The following is a 22,012-nucleotide window of genomic DNA, read 5'->3' on the forward strand; positions in this document are numbered from 1 at the left end:
TGCAAGGGCTTACTCGTTAATTTAAAACAAACAATACTAAAAAAACATGATAATATTACAACAAAATATTTGTGCGGGACATAGGTGTCTGGTAATTGCGTGTGGGCCAACGTCTAGATTACAATCAACTATTTCCTGCGGAATGCTAAGCAACACGTGGTTACAGATAAGTGCTACTATACCTACAACTACGATACCTACAACTACAACACAGATGCCCGCATACGCAATCTGTGTACCCCGTTCAGCGAGTCTGGTACTTAGCTCAGATGCATAAGTAACGGAGTCATTACTAAAAATACCCTATAGTATCTATTATGTACCTACGGAAATAGCCTTTATACTTCCGTTACCATTTCAAATGCTCTGGTGCCCTGCGGGTGGGGACTCGGCCTTTTCTCTTAAAATATTCATGAACTGATGGTAAGAGTGTATTGGCTTAACCATGGTAGCGTTTCTCGTCAACCCCATAATCTTGACATACGTGTTTTAGGCCACAGATTATACTTACATCGCTTACCCGTTAATTGAATTAGAACACAATAGAATAGACACGATAATATAACCACAATATAGTTGTGTGGCATATGGAAGTCTGGTACGTAGCTGTGTGCTGAATTTTAATCAATACTACGCCTCCAAGTTATTACACGGTAATACAATTTGAATACTGTATAAACAAAATAAAATATGGTTACTACTCGGACCGCAACCCTATATGTTGGAATCATTATTCATATACCCTCTGTAAGCTATTGCGTACTTAAAACAACCGTGACATTATACTTCAGTTGCAATTATGTATGCCCTGGTTACCTGTGGCTGGGGAAACGGTCTTTTTTTTTCTTTTCTTCAAATAGCATGTATTTACTGCTGATGGTTAAAGAAGGCATCAACAAATACTTAAGTTGTATGACACATGCAGTTGGTTAGTATGACGAGTTTAATACAACAACTATACCTCCTAGTAATAACCCAAAAATAGGATAGCATGTACTTTCAAAACAATTAGATATTACATTAACCATCCGTCCCTACAGAGCTACATAATCAAATGCCTCAGTACATGAAAAATATACCTGCAGAATATAACTATGAACCTTCACAACTTCATCATATACCTGCGTGAGAGGGCTACATACCACTTACTACTGCAAATAAGTCGATGGATCCAACCGGTTACATCCTAGAGACACAAAAAACAATTACAATATAGCTATTGAATATGTACCTACTGTCTTAATATATACTCCTGGAAGCCAAAAAGATGTACAATGAAAAAAAGGTTCGCTAATCTATTCGTTGCTTGCAACTTCTTCTATTATGTCCAAGACGCCCACAACGACCACATTTTCGTGCATTCTTTACCTGCTGGGACTCGAACCTTCGCTTCTTTGGCCGGCCTGGTTGGACAGACGACGGAGGAGGGTGAATTTGGTCCGCCTCAATTTCAACAATCACGTCCATATCATGCGTCGGTACGGGATTTATTGGCTCCTGGTACGTTTTTCTGTAGCATTCAATGCTATAGTAAAGATCGCAAAAATCATAAATTGACATACTGCATTTTTCAATGCAAGCGCAGGCATGCTTGCAGGGCAATCGGAACATTTGCCATTCTCGACAAGAGCATTTGCGCGCCTCCAAATCGACTGCGTATCTTTCATTACAATCTGTTACCTCGAATACAGTTCTAGAGGATGAACTGCACTGTAGCCGTCGAGACGCCATGTACGATAGTGCCAACTTGCTCTCCTGTTTTGGACAGAGCCTTCCGTGCATTATCTCCGACTTTTCGCGGCGTTCATTCATCATTACCATCACTTGCCTTCTAATGGTATCCAACATCCCAACGAATGGCATTGACCTCGCGGACCTCACCCAACTATTCCATGACTCAGCAATGTTATTATTTATTATTCCCCAACGAGTGCCTCTGAATAGTGAATTTGCCCAACATTCTGGGTGTGATTGGGTAATGAAGTCCCTGGCCAATGGCATTGATTCGACCACAGAACTAATGTGGTTTTCGAAATCTCTCCTCAACGGAGCATAGGCGGCCTTATTGAAGACAGCGGTCCATCGCTTCTTATTATGCATTGGGTATCTCCGCATAACCTAAAAAAAAGACATTTTATGGCTGATCATAACCAGTGATGTTCATTACAAATTACTATTGACGTACATATACCTGGGTACGGAAGTTGTCCACTAAGTGTCGGAGACAGTACGCATGATGTGCTCCGGGAAAGACGCACGAGATTGACTTTAGTAAACCCGAGTGCCGATCCGAGAAGAATGTGTACTGTTTCCAATCCGTGCGTCCCTCACATTCTAAAACAGATCGCAGCTTCCAGCAAAACCACTCCCAATTTTCATCATTTTCCGTAGACACAGCTGCAAGTCAACAAATAAGAACACAAATAACTACAAAGGTTTCCAACGTTTAAGGGTACATACGTGCCTAAAGAGAGCATGGAAAACAGCATACACGAACAGCTATACCCAGCATTCTAACAAAATGACAACTGTAGCTAATATCAAATTACGTACCAGAAAATGCTAAAGTAAACATCCCATCATCCCCATCCACTGCAATTGCACTTAGCAGACACCCTTTGTGTTTGTTTTTTATATGTGTCCCATCAAGAAAGAGTAGGGGCCTGCAACCCCTCAAAAAACCCAGCCGGCATGCACCTAAACAAACAAAAAGGCGTTGGAAACGTTTGGTTGCCTGCTCAACTTCGCAGTCTATAATACTTCCCGGATTTGACTCCCGAAGTGCATGACAGTACCACGGAAGTTGTGAGAAACTGTCTCTACCTCCACCATTAATTGCCCTTATCGCATTCTCTTTGCCACGCCATGCTTTATGATATTTCACGTCAATCCCATAATCTGTTTGGATATGCTCCCGGATGTCGGATGCCTTATACGCTGGCATAGAACGTATCTTATCTTTGTAGACCTCAGAAATCCAGTTCGCATCGGCTGCTGGATGATCTCTTGATTGCAATAGACTCATAGTACATGTGTGATGTAAATTGCACTTACGAATGCTGAATGATGCATCACGAGCATGGAAGGATGCATAAATACGCCAACCACAGCCTTTGTCGATGCACACCGCAATAATTTTGCTCGAATCATTCTTTTGGTACCTGAAGTGTTTCTGAGTGGCAATAGAATAATTCTTCAGTAACTTTCTAAACTCCTGCGGTCCCTTGAATGTCTGCCCTTCCCCGACAATGCATCTCTGCATTGCAATTAGACTAGTACTTTCGTCGGGAATAAAGATACCATCGGCGCAATCTTCGTTCAATCCAGAACATTCGGCCTCACCCCTACATTACAAATACAATAATAAGAATGAAAATTATATCAGATGTAAGTAGTTCTAATTTTATATGGTAATAGATATTTTCAGAGTAAATGGAAAAACATGGGTACCCATCTTACTCAACCGAGTATGTCCACGGTGTCTATGGTTACCTACCGTGTCATCCAGGGTATTTAAAAGAACAACTGCATCTATTCACCGCAGCAGGCTACGTGATGCAGTAAATGCCATGGGCTACAGAAATTTCAACGCATCGATCATGGTACACCTACCTAAACCGGATTGCTAGAGGATATTGACAGTGGCGTGTGAAGAAGGAGTGAAAATCGTTAAATACCTTCAAGACGTTATATCCCCACTACATATCTTTACAATCTCTTCAGTGGTTCGTTCTGCACCGCGCTACTACAAAATCGCGGAGGTGGATACTTACTACCTACAAACAACATCGCAACAATATACCACGGTATTGTTGTATGCCAATATCATGAAAGAATTATTACTAACGTAACCTATAAACAATATGTTTTTAGATGTGTTGAACATGACATTATAAGCGCTTACAGACTGCATTCTTACATACTGCATTATAAGTGCTTACAGACTGCATTCTTTCATAAGGAACAATTGTGACTGCATTCTATAACAAAGTTTAATAAAGACTACTTAATTACAAATGATGAGTAACGTACCTGCGTCCAACCGTGCTTCTGAGAGGCACGCTCTGGTGCTCGCTTCTGCACCGTGCAATCATATCCACAAACATTACCTTTAACAAGATATGCATTCTCCACATATTTGCGACATCATCGTCACACAATAACGTCACGTAGCTTTTCTGAATAGGTGCAATATATTGGAGTTTTACCGCCTCAATACTCACTTTATTCCATCTTTTCGATATATTCCGGTAAAGATCCTCCAGCGTGGTGCCCTCTTCTAAACGAATTACATGATGCTCACCTTCGTAGGAACATATAATTAATAATTTCAGACTACTTTGCTCCATGTCCATCGGAACCTAGCGATCCAATCGATGAACGTATGAACTATATTAGGTCGTATGGGCGATTAGATAATCTTACACAAAATACACTAAAATCATATGTTCTTACGGAATTCTAGTAATGTCTTGATCCTCAATAGCAACAAATTACTCATTTCACAAAATAAATATTACCCTTAAACCCTAAATAGCAACAAAATATATTATCAAAATCACCCAAAATAATACCCAAACATTTTCTTCCAGATAATAATTTTCCAACTAAGATATCGATACAAAAACACACCTGGTACATCTAATTTCGCCGGAGAACAAGAAAGACGGGCCAGGGAACCGGTGACAGCCTTCGGTAGTTCTTCGACCGAATCAATCGACACAAAAACACACTTGGTACATCTAATTTCACCGGAGACCAAGAAATACGGGCCACGGAACCGGTGACAGCCTTCGGTAGTTCTTCGACCGAATCAACCGACCGCCGACGACAGGGAACCGGAACAGGATTCGGAGAGTGCCCTAGGAAATTTTTCAATCGAACCAGACAAGAAGCTTACCTGTGCGGGATGTGGCTTTCGAGCTCACGGAAGAGGACAACGGCTTCACAAGAATTTTTTGCGCGAAGAGAAACAGAATGAAGAGAAATACGATTAGGGAGGAAGAAGAAGGAAGAAGGAAAAAGGGGGGAGTGCAGAGCAAGTTTTTATCATTAGGGACTGAATCCCAAATGATAAATGGACAGAGGGATTTTTGCCCAATTGTCCGTAAAAATTATTGCTTTACATTGTGGTGGGGGCCACAATGAGTTCAAATATATATATATAATATATGATAATGATATGATATGATATGTTATATTTTTTTCTATGACGTTATATAAAATATTATTTAAAAAATATATATATATATATTATATATTTTCAATTCAAACTCAAAAGAAACATACTTATTTTATCTTATACGTGTTTTATAAAATTTTCATTTATTTAAAATTGTTTATTATATATAAAAGGAAGTGTTTTGGCTTTCAAAATTGTTTATTTATTTAATACATTATGTTCTTTTTATATACGACAAGAAATTCAAAACATTTTTTTTTAAGAAGAATGAATTAAAAACCTTTAGAGGATAGTGAAGAAATGGACGACGGATGGTGTGATGACAACATCAACTATGCAAAAGATTTGATGAAAAAAACAAACCAACACAAGTTTAGATTAAAAAGGAAAAAGATTTGAAAGAAGAAATTATTGAAGATGGTTTTTTTTGCACTGAATAAAAATAGTAGAAAGATAAGTCATATGTATTAGAAAAGAAAAAATAGTAAAAATTTCTCTACCTATAAATGAAAGTTAAAATTAGAAAATAAGAACTAATTTAATTATCTATCTTGAATTTTCAAATTTAAACAAACAAGAAAAAATACATTATATTAATTTTATTGTGGTTTTTACTTGTACCAAACAAGTCCTTAAAACACAATAAAATACACTATCCTAATACCTGCAAACCAAGCTCGACGGAAAAGTCACAATAGGCGAACTACTCCTACACTTCTTTGAATTATAATTTGAGTAATTAATTATAGTGTAAATTAATTTATTGTTTTAAAGATACACAAAGATTTAAAAAAAAAAAATTGTATAAAATACAATATATAATATAGTTCTATGTATGTACATAACAATTAACAGTTAATAAAAATATATAAGTTTAATAAAAAATTATTAAACTTCATTTCTTATGGAGTATATTACTTTTTACAATTTTTCGTATCTATAAAAAATGTCAAATTATAAACACTAACCAACCACATTCTTAGAGCGTATTGGAAGTGTTTTTCAGTTACATAATTCCCTTTAAGAAAAAATAAAATAAAATAATAATAATAATATACATATAATATATAGTCATGTCGGTGGACTCGTAACTATGAGGTCATTGATTCAATCTTCGACAACTTCAGGTCTTGCTTTGTCGGGATTTTGGATTGGATATTCTGTTCTAATTTTTTTACTAAAAAAAAAATTAAATCAAAACACATAGTTTTTATTTATTATATTATATTAAATTTTAATTTTATATTTAACATATCATATCAAAACATATTAAGCAATGTAAATTTTAAACATATTAAATTTTAAAAGATTTTATACTATTTATTAATAGTAATAAAAAATCATTATATTAAATATAATTTTTTTATTTAAAATATTGTATTAGAAATGTACTTTTATATATATATATAAAACCACATTAAATATATATTATTATTTTTTTAATATTTCTAAAACTCAATATGTGTTTGATTGGTGTTTGGAATTTAGATTTTAATAATAAAATTTTAAGTTTAAATAATATTTTATGTAATAAAAATAAATACAATGTGATATTTTGAATTCAATTAATTTTTCTATAATATTAAAAGATAAAAACTAAATACTTTATTTAATGTTTTAAAAAATAGTAAAAATTCTACAAAACATAGCACAAAATTTTTTTCAAAACTTTTATCTGTAATAAAACTTTTTGTAATAATAGTATGGTGCAATATATATATTAATTATTTTGGTTAATAAAAATAAAAAATAAAAACAAATCTGAGTGTATTATTTTAATTTTTTAATATTTTAATTAGACTAATTAGTTATTTTAATTTATTTATGATTATTTTTATTATACAATAATTATTTTCAATAATACATTATTAATTATTTACTAATTATATTCATTATAAATTTTTGCGTCTACCGTAAAATGGACATAGTATCGAGTACTAAGAGAATATTAATATACTTTAAACTTCGTATAAAAAAATAAGCTATCATTTACTTAAAAAGCAAAGAGATTAATATATTATACATATTTATTATTTTATATTATCTATATAATTTTTTATAATTTAAAATATTAAAAAAAATAAAAATCATTCAAAGTATTTCACTTTCTAATAACAGAAACATTTTGTAACTATATGAAGCAAATGTTTGGGCGGGCAGGCCCAGGCCTACATGCGAATTATTAGATGTAGATGAGATGGGAAACGTGTGGATGGTCCAATACACCGTCATAGAGCAGATTCAATGAATTCACAAAAGTCACTTTGGGTGTGTTTAGGTGTGATGTTTTGATTTTGAATTTTGATTTTTAATAAAAATAGTTATTTGGTGTGATATAGATATATATATTAATGTGATATTTTGAATATAAAATTATATTTTAGCGTAATAAAATAAATAAAAAATTTAATATTTAATTTAATATTTTTAGAGAAAAATAAAAAATAGAATAATAAAATCAGACATAAATTCTTAAAGGTAATCCGAGCCGTAACTTTGAGTTCAATCTATATTCTGTATTGGACTAACAATCATGTCATTAAAAGCCTTGCCACGTGGGCCATGACATGCTCTTGTTGTCCAATTACCTCATCTTTATTTATTGGTGATTGAAATGATCCATTGATTGAATAAGTTAAGCATTTAATTGGCCGGTGGGTAAATAAGCAAGGCTATGCATACGTGTATTTTATTTTATTTTATTTTTTTAAATTTTATAGAGTATAATCTATTCATATAATTTTTTTTTGAGAAAAAATATTAGATTATATATTCATTGGCTATATATATATATATATATATTTAGTATATTAATAACTTATAAGTAACAATACAATAAAAAAGTAAAAGATAATTTTATCTTTAAATTAATTTATTTGTTAATGATATTGTTTGTAATATTGCATAAGAAGTGTATAAATATTTTTCATTAAAGTAAATTACTTTTACTAAAGAAAATATATAAATTTAAATTGGACAAATAAAAGTAACAAAATAGTTATATATGATTTGGATTGAGGAGTGTTAAATATTTATGTTATACTTTCTACGTTCCACTTAATTTGTTTTATATTTCTATTTTCGTCTGTCTCATATAATTTGTTCTTTTTTTTTCCGAAAATATAATTATATATTTTAATCACATTTTAAAATTTATTATTTATAGTTTTTTATTTTAATTAAACTATTTAATAATTTTAATCTAATCTATAATTATTTTATTAAATTATAATTATTTCTATTAATACATTTTTTAATTATTTGCTAATTATACTATACCTAAACTTCTGCGCCTAAACTAAATGGGACCATTAGGGACGGAGGGAATATTTAATTTAAATACATATTGAAATTTTATTTATATAAAATATATATTTTTTTTCAATTTGAAAGTATATATGTATTTTTTATACGGAATTTAAAAATATAATAGTATTTTAATTATATTGAGTAATTAAAAATATAGTATCAAAATAATTTTGTCATTGATTTTAAATGCAAAAATAATACTAATATGATAGTGAAATAGATATATTTGTATAAAAACAAAAGTAAAATATTTTAAAATATTTACTTTGTAATTAGATAATTTAAAATAAAAATATATATAATTTGTGAATGAAACGGGGAAATATCATATTCAATGTATATTTATTTTTATTCAATTTTTAATTTTTTAATTTTTGTTTTAAACTCCAAAATACTTGTAGGATGTGTTCTTCTTGCCAAACACAAATTACACATTTCTCAAAAAACAAATAATAATAATAATAATAATAATAATAATAATAATATACTACATATATTAATTATGTTTAAATTATCTATACAATTCTTTCTACGCCACCTAAAAATATATTTTTACAAAATACAGAGTTGATTTATAACTTTTAGTGTAAATATATTTTTTTAAATTACTCAATTAAATATTTAATTTTTATTTATTATATTATACGAATAAATAAATTTAATTAAAAATATTTCCTTAAACATTTATTCCCGTCAACTCAAACCTATTTAAGTTTATTGTTTGATTTTGATTTGAGCTTAGATATTCGAATTGATTTGATAATTTTATAAGACAATTATTGTACCATTTATTTTTGTTGAAAATCAAAATTAAATAATAGTATTAATTTTTATTTAAAACACGGGTTAAATACATCCAAAATTTTACTACTATGGAATTTCCATATATATATTTTTACTATTCATTTCCACCCATTTGTGAATAAATGAATTATCTGGGTAAGTCATAATTGAATGAGCGATTCAATTGACATGCGTCAAGATTGATGATGGCATGGGAGAAATGAGTCCGGAGATGACAATGACGTTACATCAAAAGTGTTCCAAATATGCACATGCAAATTTAAATACGCAGCCCAAATTTATCATTGCATAAATAAATATACTGTATAAAACTATGGAATTTTTTATTTTTTATTATTATTTTTTCTTTAAAATTTCAAATTCAATTTTATACTTTATGTATGATTTTCAATAAAAATACTCCTTGCGTCTCATTGGAAGAGTGACATTTGTTTTTTTCACGTAAATTTTTTAATATTAGTATTTATATTGGATTGTGGTAGAAAAGACAAAAATACCCATAATATTAGTATGGTGTAATATAAAAGTAATGATATTTGTATAATACTCCCTCCGTCTGCTTACAATTTTTACGTATTTCTATTTTGGGACGTCCAATTACAAAATTAATATTTCATTAAATATCCTACTTTTTTTCACAAATACCCTTACTTTACATCACATCATTACTTTTACACAAAAAATTAAGGGCAAAAATGTCATTACACTATTTTTAACTGCTCACTATAATTAAAATACTATTATTTTTTAAACACCGCGCCAAAAATAAATGTAAACCTTGTAAATGGACGGGAGAGAGTATAATATAAGTTGAAAGTGTATTTATTATGTTAGGTAGGTAGTACAATTGCTAAATTAGGAAATAGTAACCTTGTTTTGGGACGGACGAAAATAAAAAATGGTAACCTTTCAATGGGACGGGAGAAATATATTTATCTCGTAATTCAATTGTGTGTTCAAATATTCGAGCACAAATTTTAATACCCAAGTGTTGTTAGTTCCTGTCTTGCATGTATTATGTTAAACATAGAACAAACAACACACAATATAGTAAAAAGAATATTATATCTATAATTGATTTCAGCACACTATATATATATTTATACAATACATCGATGAGTTTTTATTTAATATTTTATGTATTTTTTTGTTCATATAGTGTTTTTTATCAGCACATATATTATGTTCTAAGTATAATTATATAATGTGTTGTTAGTTCATTGTTGCATTATACTCTCTCCGTTCCATAACAAAGTATCCATTTTTCCATTTTAGTCTGTCTCATAACAAAGTATCTATTTTCTTTTTTTAGTAACCGTACTATCTACCTAACATTACAAATACCCTCACAACTTATAATATATTACACAAATGTCATTACCTTTATATCACACGTACTAATAAAGTTATTTTAGTCATTTCTACTTTATTCCTACTATATCCCATTATAATACTAATATTTCTAAAACTACGTGCAAAAAATAAATAAATATTTAGTTTCGGGACGGAGGGAGTATTATGTTAACATAAAAACAAATAGCACATATTATACTCACGGTGGTGTGTTACTTTAACAAAAAAAGTTAAACATATTTTTTTCAAAATTATAATACTTATGTTATACACATTAATTATTTTATATTATCTACACAATTTTTTATATTTACATAAAAATTTATTCATTCAAATAATTTCACAGAATAAACACAACCTTAATTTCAGCATAATCTCCAAGTAAATTATTTAATATTTTTATATAATTTTAGATTCATATAGCATACTGTTTGTCTATTTACAATGTACTATTAGTGTTGTGTGGATTTATTTATTTATTTATTTATTTTTGAAAATCAGCACTCTTAGAGCTACCTACTCAAATATACATGTGCTGGTTGAATTAACAGTTAACACGATATATATTCATATAAATATTTTTTGGAGTTTTAATATTATTCATCATTAATAATAATTTTTTATTACAAAAAAATTTATTTGCCGCCCATGTTCTGTTTACATAACAATTTTAAAATTTTTTTATAACTATTTAATTTTTTTAAAGCATCACATCAATTATAATTTTGTGATAATTCTCGAAAAATATTATATTAAATATTAAATTTCGATTTCTTTTTTTGAAAAGGAAGTTGCTGTGTATATCAATGAATGAAGAAATAAATTGTTTATGTACATGTATTTATTTATCTATACATGTGAAAACCTTTGACTTGCCATTAATGAAGGTGACAGCAGTTGGTTACCAAATCTTAACAGAAACATCATCGTATCAGACATACACAAAACTATTATTATTATTATTATTATTATTATTATTACACAAAACATACACATAGCATGTGCATGTATTTTACTCGTATTACACAAATTACACTCAAAACAAATCACACAAAATCAAGAAACGTATTACCATAGGGCTACATATATATAAAACCAAAAAACAGAAACAAACGCACACACTATTCTTAATTCTATCTTAACACAGATACGACACGTGTCTTACTCCGATGAGCAGCGCAGCCGCGCCGAGATTATTATTCTCGTTAATACACATTACATAACTGATCAGTCGAACCTAATACGATGGATTGGATTTGGATTTCTGGAACAGTGCCAGCCTGTCATCGCCCAACCTCGTATTGTAAGCCGATTTCTTGTACTCCGACCACGTAAACTCCTCGTACAAGCTGTCTTCACCATCCGCCATTAACGAGGTCAAAGGTCTGATCTTTTCACTCAGAGGAGGCCCCCCGAAGTATATCATCGAAACCCTCGATTTCAGACCCCCCGCCATCACCCTGTGCTTCACGCTCCTGAACCTCCCATTCGTCATCACCTGTAATAAATTAATTAGTTAATTAATAGTTTCGATGATCATAGAAATCGATTTTCCGACGACACGCGGCGGGCGTACCCTACCTGTAAGGAATCGCCGACGTTGAGGTAGAAGGAGGTGGGATCGGATGGAACAGGGAGCCATGAGCCGTCCCTGAGACAGATTTGGAGGCCTGAGGTGGTGTTGGACCGGACCACCGACATTAATTGTGGGTCCGTGTGCTCGCCGAACCCGACGACGTCCCGACCGGACAGCAATGCCTGGTGGTCCGTACATGGCGGGTAGTGGTTCAGCCTGAAACACGAGTCGCTCGTGTGGTCCCGGATCAGCCGGCTCAGAGCATCCCTCGGCTCGATTCTCAGCTCGTCCGCGATCATTTCCAGGACCTCGCAGACCAGCCTCCTCACCACCCCCACGTATTCGTACACCAGACGCCTGATAATTAAATAATATAATTAAATTAAATTAAATTAAAAAATAATAATAATTAATGTTTGTACCTGAGAGTTTGTGGGATTTCTGGGAGAGTGGCGGCGGGGCTGTGTGAGATGAGTTCTGGATTGGTGCAGAAGAGGAGGTACTCGACCCAACCCGTATCGCCATTCGACCCGATCCGTTTGTTACCGTACCCGAAGGGGTTGGGCGGGCCGGACCTGTCCTTGTGGGTTTGGGGCAATTCGAAGAACTTGACAACCTCGGATTCCAGAAGGTTCAGGGACTCCATTGACACGCCATGATTAACAACTTTGAAGAATCCGAGCTCGCTGCAGGCAGCGACTATGTCGGTTTTCGAATTAGGGCTTGAGAGGTCGATAACAGGGATTTCTGCTAAGGTGTCTGAAGCAACAGGCTTGCATGTTTTGAACTGGTTGGATAAACTGTCGAGAATGGGCTGGGATAAAACCACCATGGCTGGAAATTGGGATTTTGATTTATTTCGAGGGAAATTAGGTTTCTGTTGGGAGAGAGAAGGGATCGATGTAGGAATATGCATGGATTCTAAAGAGGGGGTGTACTTATTTATAGTAACAGGGGCGGGGTGGTCTGCTTTGAAACAGCTGAAGAAAACGCTATTACAAAAACGGAACGGAAAAAATTAAAGTCGCGTTTTTGTAGGTCCGTTACAAATTACGTGCGGTCGAATAGATGCGTTTACACTGCTGGATTTCCACTCTGAGGGAATCCGGGGTGGTCGATGAATGGACGGACGAGATTCTCTGGGAAGGAACAATCCGCCAGATGGACGGACAGGAGACGCTCGGACGAAGTTGAGGCTGTGCTGTTCACCGTACAAGGTTGCCATCAGTTTTTCTGTCAGAAACCTCATCGCCTGATTCCTTGCCTTTACAGTTTTTTTTTTTTAAATAAAAATAAAAATTGTTAAGGTAGTCTCTTTCAGGTAGTGAGATGGATTGTATTAACAAACACACACCTGGAGTGAGTTTGACGTGTATCCCATTCCTTAATTGGAAAGGATTGTCCGACTCGAACATAGGGTTGTACTCCGTCTCGTCCTACCAAAATTGAATCAAACCGTATTTAAATATAAAAATATTTAATTAATAATAATGAATTATGATATTATTTTTTTATATAATTAATAATATTTATATTTTTAAAATAAATTTAATATATAAATAAAAAATTAAAATATATATTTAAATATTTAAAAATTATATAACAGTAAAAGAATATATAAAATATAAATATTATTTTATAAATAATAAAAAAAATTCATAATACAAATAAATAAAAAAATTTATAAGTAATATAAATTAATTTTATAAAAAATATATAATTTTAAATATAAATATAAATAGTTATTCCTTATAAAAGAAAATTAGAAATAAAAAATCGTAATGTTATACGTTAAGTAGTTAATTAAATTTATTTATATTGTATATTTTAATTTAATAATTTTTTTAATTCAAAATAGAAATACATCAATTGTTATAATCAGAAAAAAATATATATATATCAATTGTGGTGTGACTGAGAGAGTATATTCGGACAATCTTTTCGCAACAAATTATCGGGGAAAAAATGAAGGGACACGTGTCGAATGCCGGAGAGGGTTAGGAAAGCTCAGCTGGCTGTTGCACGTTGGACGGCGGAGCTATAAATAATTGGTTACATTGTTGTCATATGCTGACGTGGACGGTCCGCATTAGTTGGGCTCCCCCATTATTAGTGTTGGGCTTTTCAGGTGGACCACTCCAAATGACTGAGTAACCATGATAATTGATGCGCATTAAGTTGTTAAGCTCGGAAGTAACTAGTGTTTTTGGTTTCTGTTTCAAACCCAATTCTTCTTTATTAAGTTCCTATTGTTTCTAGCAAAATTATTACTACTTCCGTCCCAATACAATATTTTTATTTATTATTTTTGTTTATTTCAAAACAATAGTTCTATTTTTATATAAATAACCATATCACTATAACACTATTTCTACTTTTTTATTTTTATACACAAGTGCCACTACTTTTTACACTAATACATTCACAAAGTAAAAAGGCTTTTATCTATACTTTTTATCAACTACCAATATAATATCAATATTCTTTAAATTTAGTGTCAAATTCAATTAAAATTATAATTTTGGAACAGAGAGAATATTATTCTTTTTCGTTTATCTAAAAAATAAATGTTTGTTTTTATCTAAGAGTTTAATTAATAAGTATTTAATTTACGATAATATGTGATAGTTTTAATATGTAAATATTATTTTATCTCTGTAAAATTAATGTGGGGATATATAGATGTAAATCAGTATATATATAAAAGTATTTATAATTTGTATATGGGTTATATACATATTTAAAAATATGAGAACTTTATGTTCGAACCATTGAAAATGGCAAAATATAATTTACAGACAAAAAATTAACTATAGTCGCGGTAAAAATAAAAAATTACAGTTTTAATACAAATTGGTGATATTTTACTAAAAAATTACAAAAAAAAATATACTGTACCATTTCCGTTAAATTTCGTTAATGACTTTTTTTAAATTGGTGATATTTACATAATAATATTATGACATATCCCTGATTTAATATAGTAACGGAAGTTACAATAAAATTTCGTGAATCTTTTATGACATTTTCGTGACAATAAGTTACAGAATAATAAAATTACACTTCCGTAATTTATATTAACAGAAGTGCAACAATTCTGTTATAGTGACTACCTTCGAACCTGAAACTCGTAAGCTAACAACTATCACACTATTTTTTAATTTAATCTGCAAGTGGGATGTTATTGGCAAGATTCGAACCAGTGACAATTAAATTGAAAATTTTGCAAATATTTCGGTACTTATGTTATGATTTTAAATAATCATGAATAATTAGAAAAAATTATTCAATTACAATTCAAGTAAAAATATAAAGATATTGAAGATGATTTTATTATTTTGTTATTACTTTGAATAGTTACGAACAATAATAATAAAAAATAAATAAATTATGGTTGTTTTTGTTACTTATGTAGTGACTTTTGACTTAAAAAAGTTACGGAAATTATATCATGACAACATCGTTAATAATTTAAAATGTTGCAAGTATTTCGATTATTTTTGCTGCAACTTAAAATAGTCACGAAAAAATTGTGACAATTTTTATGACGAAATAGTCAAAATATACGAAATAGAAATATCTTTGACATTTTTGTTACTTAAGTTGTTATTTTAAATAGTTACGAAAAGTTATTTGTAAATTTTTTTACAAATATTACCCACCGAACAGTCAAAATACAAAGTTTTGACATAAATTTGTTACGAAATTACTTTCTGTGACTTTTAATTATCGCGAATGAAAATCTGCGACAAATTTTTACAATTATCAATTTTTTTTCTAGTAATGACTTTTCATGTAGATGAAAGAATATTAATTAAATTATTCGGAAGAATATATATATATATATATATATAACATGTTTGGTTTGTACTTTAAATTCAATCGGTAGTTATTCAATTTCTATAAAAATATATTAAAATTTATAAAACATTGTATTAAAATATTATATAAGTCAAAATCTAAATTAAAAATTTAAACATAAACCCAAACCATGCAATCAAACTCTAGTTATATATTTTCCATAGAAGTTTTTAGTTATATATTTTCCATGCAAGTATTTAGTTGGATTTTATTTTTGAATGTAGATCTTTTTTATGGAGGAGAAAAATAATGTATAAATTATATTATGGTTATATTATTTTGAAGTATAATTATTTGTCGATGTGACTAAAATGTCAAGTAGGACTTTTTTTTTTAATAGCCAATGACAGTTTTGAATCAAAAAATAATGTATAAATTATATTATGGTTATATTATTTTGAAGTATAATTATTTGTCGATGTGACTAAAATGTCAAGTAGGACTTTTTTTTTTAATAGCCAATGACAGTTTTGAATCAAATACAGATGCATTTTATTAGTTGTCTTATAATACTAATATAATGATATTTGTATAAAAAATTATACATATATAAAGATATTTTTAATGTTAAATACAATTATATAAAATGTAAGTATAACCGTTAGAAGTGAACCGAAAAAATATTAGAAAATAGTAAAATATAGAATTCAATTGGAAAGTATAAAAAATGAGACGAACTAAATGAATTGTCTGGTATTTAAAAAAATAGACAAAAATAGTGTGTTTGTCTTTTGCTCGAAATAAAAAATCATAGTATTCATTTAACATAATTTCTAATAAAAAAACAAATATTTTATTTTACAAATATCATATTAAAATATTATTTAAATCAAAATTTAAATTACTATCTCAATTTTAAATCATAACTAAAAAATTAGTGTCACTATCTCTTTTATTTATTTGTATTTGCCATCACCATTGCTTCCTATTAAAATATATATTACGGTTTAAATACAAATATAAATAAATACATATCATTTTTAATTAAAATTTATCTATATTGTTTATTTTGTCAAATACGATTGATTGTACAACCGGTTCTTAGCAGGGTCTATACCAGCAATCGGTTAGAGCTCATAATTAAAAAAAGGCTCACATTTATAAATATTAGTATATTATTATTAAATATTAAAATATTAAATTAAATTTTAAATTTTAATTTATATTTTTATTCTTTCGTAATTATTCAATTCAATTTTAAGTTTAAAATTAAATTTTAAACCATAATTATATATACATTTTTATATCTTATTCTTAATTATACTGCATTTTACTTTTTAAAATTCAATTGTGGCCTACACGTCATCTCTTTATGCTTTGCTGCACTGCACCAACCCACCCATTCATATCAAATTCGCCTCACCCTCTCTCTTTTATCTCTTTCTCCCTTCCTTGATCATTTTTCTCTTTCTGAACCTTAGAACACTACTGTGAAGTATCGCTGGTTCGCCTTCTATCTTCTTCTTTCGAATCGACACCATCAAATCGCTATGTTCAATCTTTTATCCAATCGACATCAATATCGGTGATATTATTTTAAAAATACATATATTATTATATTTTTACAAGACCTACAATTTATTTTTGGCTCAGAATTCGAAAAAAAAAATAAATAAAAAAGGCCCTTATTGATTGTAATTATTTTTAATAATCCCAAAATATAGTACTCCCTCCGTCCCAGATACCATGTCTACGTTGTAATTTCTGTTCGTCCCACATATCATGTCACTTTCCTTTTTCTGGGAAATGATTATACACTTTAATCTCATTTTAAATTTTTAATTTTTTTTAATTTTAATTAAATTAATTAGTTATCTTAATTTTAATTTATAATTATTTATATTATAAAATAATTATTTTCGCTAATACATTTTTATTACAGTGTAGCAGATAAGGCTTTTGGGAGGGGGGGGGGGGGGGGTAATAATAATAGTAGGTGATAAACCTCTTGATGGTTTGACTCATGAGCTCATGAATGACATAATAATTTGGGTTAACAAAACATGAGTTGGCAATTTGCATGTACGACGTATGTACTAAAATTAACGGCCACAATTTTGTACATATATCCAAAATTAAAAAATTAATAATTTGGACATATATCACACACATAAATAAAATCATTCACTCAAAATCAATCTTCAAAATAGTCCAAATGTTTTGGACCGTGGTTTTGTACAAGTTTAACTTGGAACGCTGTTATATTATTGACTAAGATTAATAAATACTAAATAATAATTAAAAAATATATTATTATTATTATTATTATTATTTTTCTTTTCAATTTAAATTTTTGGATAAATATGACATTTTTCGTTATGTTATGACCAGAATTGTAACATCATTTTACAATAGCACCCGATATGACTCTAATATTATTTATATTTGAGCTTGAAATTTGATTTAAATAATATTTTGATATGATATTTTATAATAAAAAAAATATAATTAAGTTTGAAATAAAAAACAAGTTTACTTTTTATTTGCATAGACGTACATTATTTCCATTTCAAATTTTCATTAATCTTGTATAATTTGAAAACAAATTTAATCATATTCGATTTTATTAGTCAAAGGCTATTGGTGGTATAAATATATAAGTATATATGGTTTAAGAAATATCAGAAATGAATACTAAAACATCATTGGCAAAGGAGCATATTGCTGACAGCGAAGCAAGTTCTTCTGTAAATAGTGCATGTAATAGAAGACCACTAACTTGAATGAGAGATTACGAGACTGGCAACAGATTGTTTGATGTTGATGAAATTTAGTATCATTTATGGTATTTGTCGATATTTTATTGTCAAATATTTGGCTCTGATCTTATCAGTTATGAATATGCAGTTAAAAGTGAAAATTGAAGAACAACAATGACTGCAATGGGAGCGGGAAAAAAAATGTTGGAGTAAAATGAATGTACAAAACTAAATTGAATGAAAATATGAAGTAGACAAGTGTAAAGTACGTCATTGTAATTAAGGACTATGCGCAATAATATGACATATTATACTGAAGTCTTAATTTTTGTGGCGCGCATGAAAACAGTTCTATCGTAATTGATTTTCAAATGTTTGATTGAATTGCCTATGGGAGTGGAAAAAAAATGTTGGAGTAAGATGAATGTATAAAATTAAATTGAATGAAAATATGAAGTAGACAAGTGTAAAGTACGTCATTATAATTAAGGGCTATGCGCAATAATATGACATATTATACTGAAGTCTTTATTTTTGTGGCGCGCATGAAAACAGTTCAATCGTTAATTGATTTTGTAGAAAAAAATAAAAGGAGATATGTTGTCTTATCAATTTGATGTGAAACCCGTGTTTTACTCTGTTAATTTACTGTATAATTATACATATTTTTTTAATTTGCATATTTTAGAAGCATTGAAGACGAACAAACTAATGATAAGTTTTTTTTGTTTTTTCTTTTATATGTTCATATAGGTAAATGCGGACAAAAAGTGATGCAATATATTCATTTGTTAGTCCGTATAGTCAACATAATAATAATAATAATAATAATAATAATATATTTTAGTATTTGTACAGTAAAAGATAGCCTATTTATATCTTTTTTAGAAATTAAAATATTAGTAAATAATACTACATATAAAGTTGTATAAATATTATGAATAGTAAGTTACAAATTTTGGTGTAAGATCAAATAGTAGTTTGATTTGGAATTCAAATTGAATTTTTTTATTTGATTTTTTGTATAAATAAAGTATTTTGATATATATTTTGTAAATTTTTTTTTATTAAAATTGTTCGAATTGAATAATTTAGTTTTGAGTTTAAAATGCAAAACAAACACAATCCAAAATATTTTTTTGGCGTTATAGCCTTGGTGTATGTTCTCCTTATATCTTGGACTCCCTCTGTCTTATGTAATATGGACGTGTTAATATAGAGATACTTGAATTTAGGTAGAGTGTAATTAATAAATTATTAAAAAATATATTAATAAAAATAATTATAAATTAATATTAGAATAATTAAATAGTTTAATTAAAATTAAAAAAATTATCAAATTTAAAATAAAATTAAAATTTATAATTATATTTTCAAGAAAAAAAAAGAAAAATTATATAGAACGAACAAAAAAAAAATTACGAACAAATTATATGGAATGAAAGAGGGAGTACAATTCTACTCTTGTTTTTCAATAAGTTGTTATTTGATTTGTGAAATTACGTAATTAAAAGAAACTTGATAACTAAATATTGAATATTTGCATTTTAGGCGAGAATTAATTATAATTTATATTAAAATTGAAAATATTAATAAATTTTAGTGTACTAAAATATAAAGCACAATTATAAAATTTCTGAATTTATATGTTGGAACTTGAACGGGATCAAGTGGATCATTGTTCCGACAAGTTGAAAAAATTTTATATTAATATTAAAAATGTAATGTATATCGTCTAGATTTATTATTATTTTTACCGTTTCAACTGTGATGTTCACTTTAATATAACTGCAAAAATTGATAAATAATATAATTATTAAATAATTAAAAATATATTAATAAAAATAGTATAATATAATAAAAATAATTATTAATCAATAATATTATAATTAATTAAAAAAATTAAAATAAAATTTGGAGTATATAATTTTTAAAAAAAATTAAAATAACAAAATAATTAAGATAAGCAAAAGTAAAATATAAAAACAGTAAATAAGAAGAAAATGAAATACTTCCTTCGTCCCACATATTATTTTGACGTTGTCGTTTCATTTTAATTTATAATTATTTATATTATAAGATAATTATTTTTATTAATATATTTTTAATTATTTATTAATTATATTTTTCTTAAAATATCGTGTTTATTGTGTTAACAAACAAGATACGTGAGACGGAGAAAGTATTAATTTTAGCTAATGGTTGTGCTAGGAGATGATTATCGAGTACCAAATAAATAAATAAATAAAAAGATCAGGTCACATGATGTTACAGTTCTTACAGCAGATGTATTGATGTCTAGTGACTGTATGTTTGTGGGTATTCATTTCCATTATATATACTGCAAGTCTGCAACAAGTGGATGCGGTAAGGATCATAGAAGAGCACGCCATTGGACATCGATGCACGTGCGCAGACAATCAATCACGTGACTCAACTCGCGCCATTGGGTGGCTGCAGTATGAGGCTCGTGATAGGAGATGGGCGTTCCCATGGGGTGCCATCGGACTTCGAGTCGCTACCCATGACCCTGCCACGTGTCATCCAGGGTGTCAGGGAAATACTTTGCGCCGTATGTATGAACGTATAGTGAGCCAGCAGCAGTATCTCTATTTCCGATATTCAGTCATCTTAGATAACACAAACTTTTGTCTCTACATGTTCATTAACTTATTCATGTTTTATTCAATCGAATATTTAATATTTTTTATAAATACTTTGTATTAAGATTTAATAGTTGTGAATATTTAAATATATATATATATACTCCATCCGTCTCATCGAAAGGTTATCATTTTCCATTTTCGTCTATTCCAAAATAAGGTTATCATTTCATAATTTAGTAATTATACTACCTACTTCACATAATAAATACTGTTTCAACTTACAATATATTATTGTCATTACTTTTATATTACACCATACTAATAGAAGTATTTTTGTCTTTTTTTACAATAATCTAATATAATACTAATATTCAAAAATCTACGTGCAAAAAGTAACGTCACTTTTCCAACGGGACGGAGGAAATATAATTTTTTTTTGTAAGTATTTATAAAATTAACCTACTTATTGTATTTGTAAAATTGAGTATCACATACTTTATTTGATCGAAATTGATATTTTTCTATAAATATTTTGTATAATTATTTAAAGATTGCAAATATATATTTTATATAATTATTTATTTTTCATATTGTTGTCTATTTACTTATTTATTTATTTTTT

At 29.0% G+C, this 22,012-nt stretch overlaps 2 protein-coding genes across 2 annotated transcripts; both read right to left on the minus strand.

Annotated features, from left to right (window-relative positions):
- Positions 1 to 1,047: 1,047 nt before the first annotated feature.
- LOC127254856 (uncharacterized) lies at positions 1,048 to 3,720 on the minus strand. Its single transcript, XM_051280171.1, has 4 exons — positions 3,678 to 3,720; positions 2,554 to 3,344; positions 2,192 to 2,397; positions 1,048 to 2,118 (listed from the first exon to the last, which is right to left on the minus strand). Exons 2-4 carry the CDS (start codon positions 3,260 to 3,262, stop codon positions 1,291 to 1,293), a joined length of 1,743 nt encoding a protein of 580 aa, XP_051136128.1. The 5' UTR covers positions 3,263 to 3,344; positions 3,678 to 3,720; the 3' UTR covers positions 1,048 to 1,290.
- A 7,874-nt stretch (positions 3,721 to 11,594) lies between these two features.
- On the minus strand, positions 11,595 to 13,147 carry LOC127254001 (gibberellin 2-beta-dioxygenase-like). Its single transcript, XM_051278841.1, has 3 exons — positions 12,647 to 13,147; positions 12,230 to 12,581; positions 11,595 to 12,146 (listed from the first exon to the last, which is right to left on the minus strand). Exons 1-3 carry the CDS (start codon positions 13,138 to 13,140, stop codon positions 11,886 to 11,888), a joined length of 1,107 nt encoding a protein of 368 aa, XP_051134798.1. The 5' UTR covers positions 13,141 to 13,147; the 3' UTR covers positions 11,595 to 11,885.
- Between the last annotated feature and the right edge of the window lie 8,865 nt (positions 13,148 to 22,012).

Source organism: Andrographis paniculata, unplaced genomic scaffold (assembly GCF_009805555.1).
Source record: "Andrographis paniculata isolate CXL003 unplaced genomic scaffold, ASM980555v1 Contig52END, whole genome shotgun sequence".
In the NCBI taxonomy this organism is placed as follows: domain Eukaryota; kingdom Viridiplantae; phylum Streptophyta; class Magnoliopsida; order Lamiales; family Acanthaceae; genus Andrographis; species Andrographis paniculata.

What these genes read in the sequence shown, in the direction of transcription:
- LOC127254856 (XM_051280171.1), bottom strand. Translation starts at nt 3,262, where the DNA reads ATGCAGAGATGCATTGTCGGGGAAGGGCAGACATTCAAGGGACCGCAG. An exon ending in GTTTACTTTAGCATTTTCTG is followed by an intron (nt 2,398 to 2,553) that starts GTACGTAATTTG and finishes GTTGACTTGCAG; the next exon opens with CTGTGTCTACGGAAAATGAT. An exon ending in TGGACAACTTCCGTACCCAG is followed by an intron (nt 2,119 to 2,191) that starts GTATATGTACGT and finishes TCTTTTTTTTAG; the next exon opens with GTTATGCGGAGATACCCAAT.
- LOC127254001 (XM_051278841.1), bottom strand. Translation starts at nt 13,140, where the DNA reads ATGCATATTCCTACATCGATCCCTTCTCTCTCCCAACAGAAACCTAAT. An exon ending in GAAATCCCACAAACTCTCAG is followed by an intron (nt 12,582 to 12,646) that starts GTACAAACATTA and finishes TTTAATTATCAG; the next exon opens with GCGTCTGGTGTACGAATACG. An exon ending in ACGTCGGCGATTCCTTACAG is followed by an intron (nt 12,147 to 12,229) that starts GTAGGGTACGCC and finishes AATTTATTACAG; the next exon opens with GTGATGACGAATGGGAGGTT.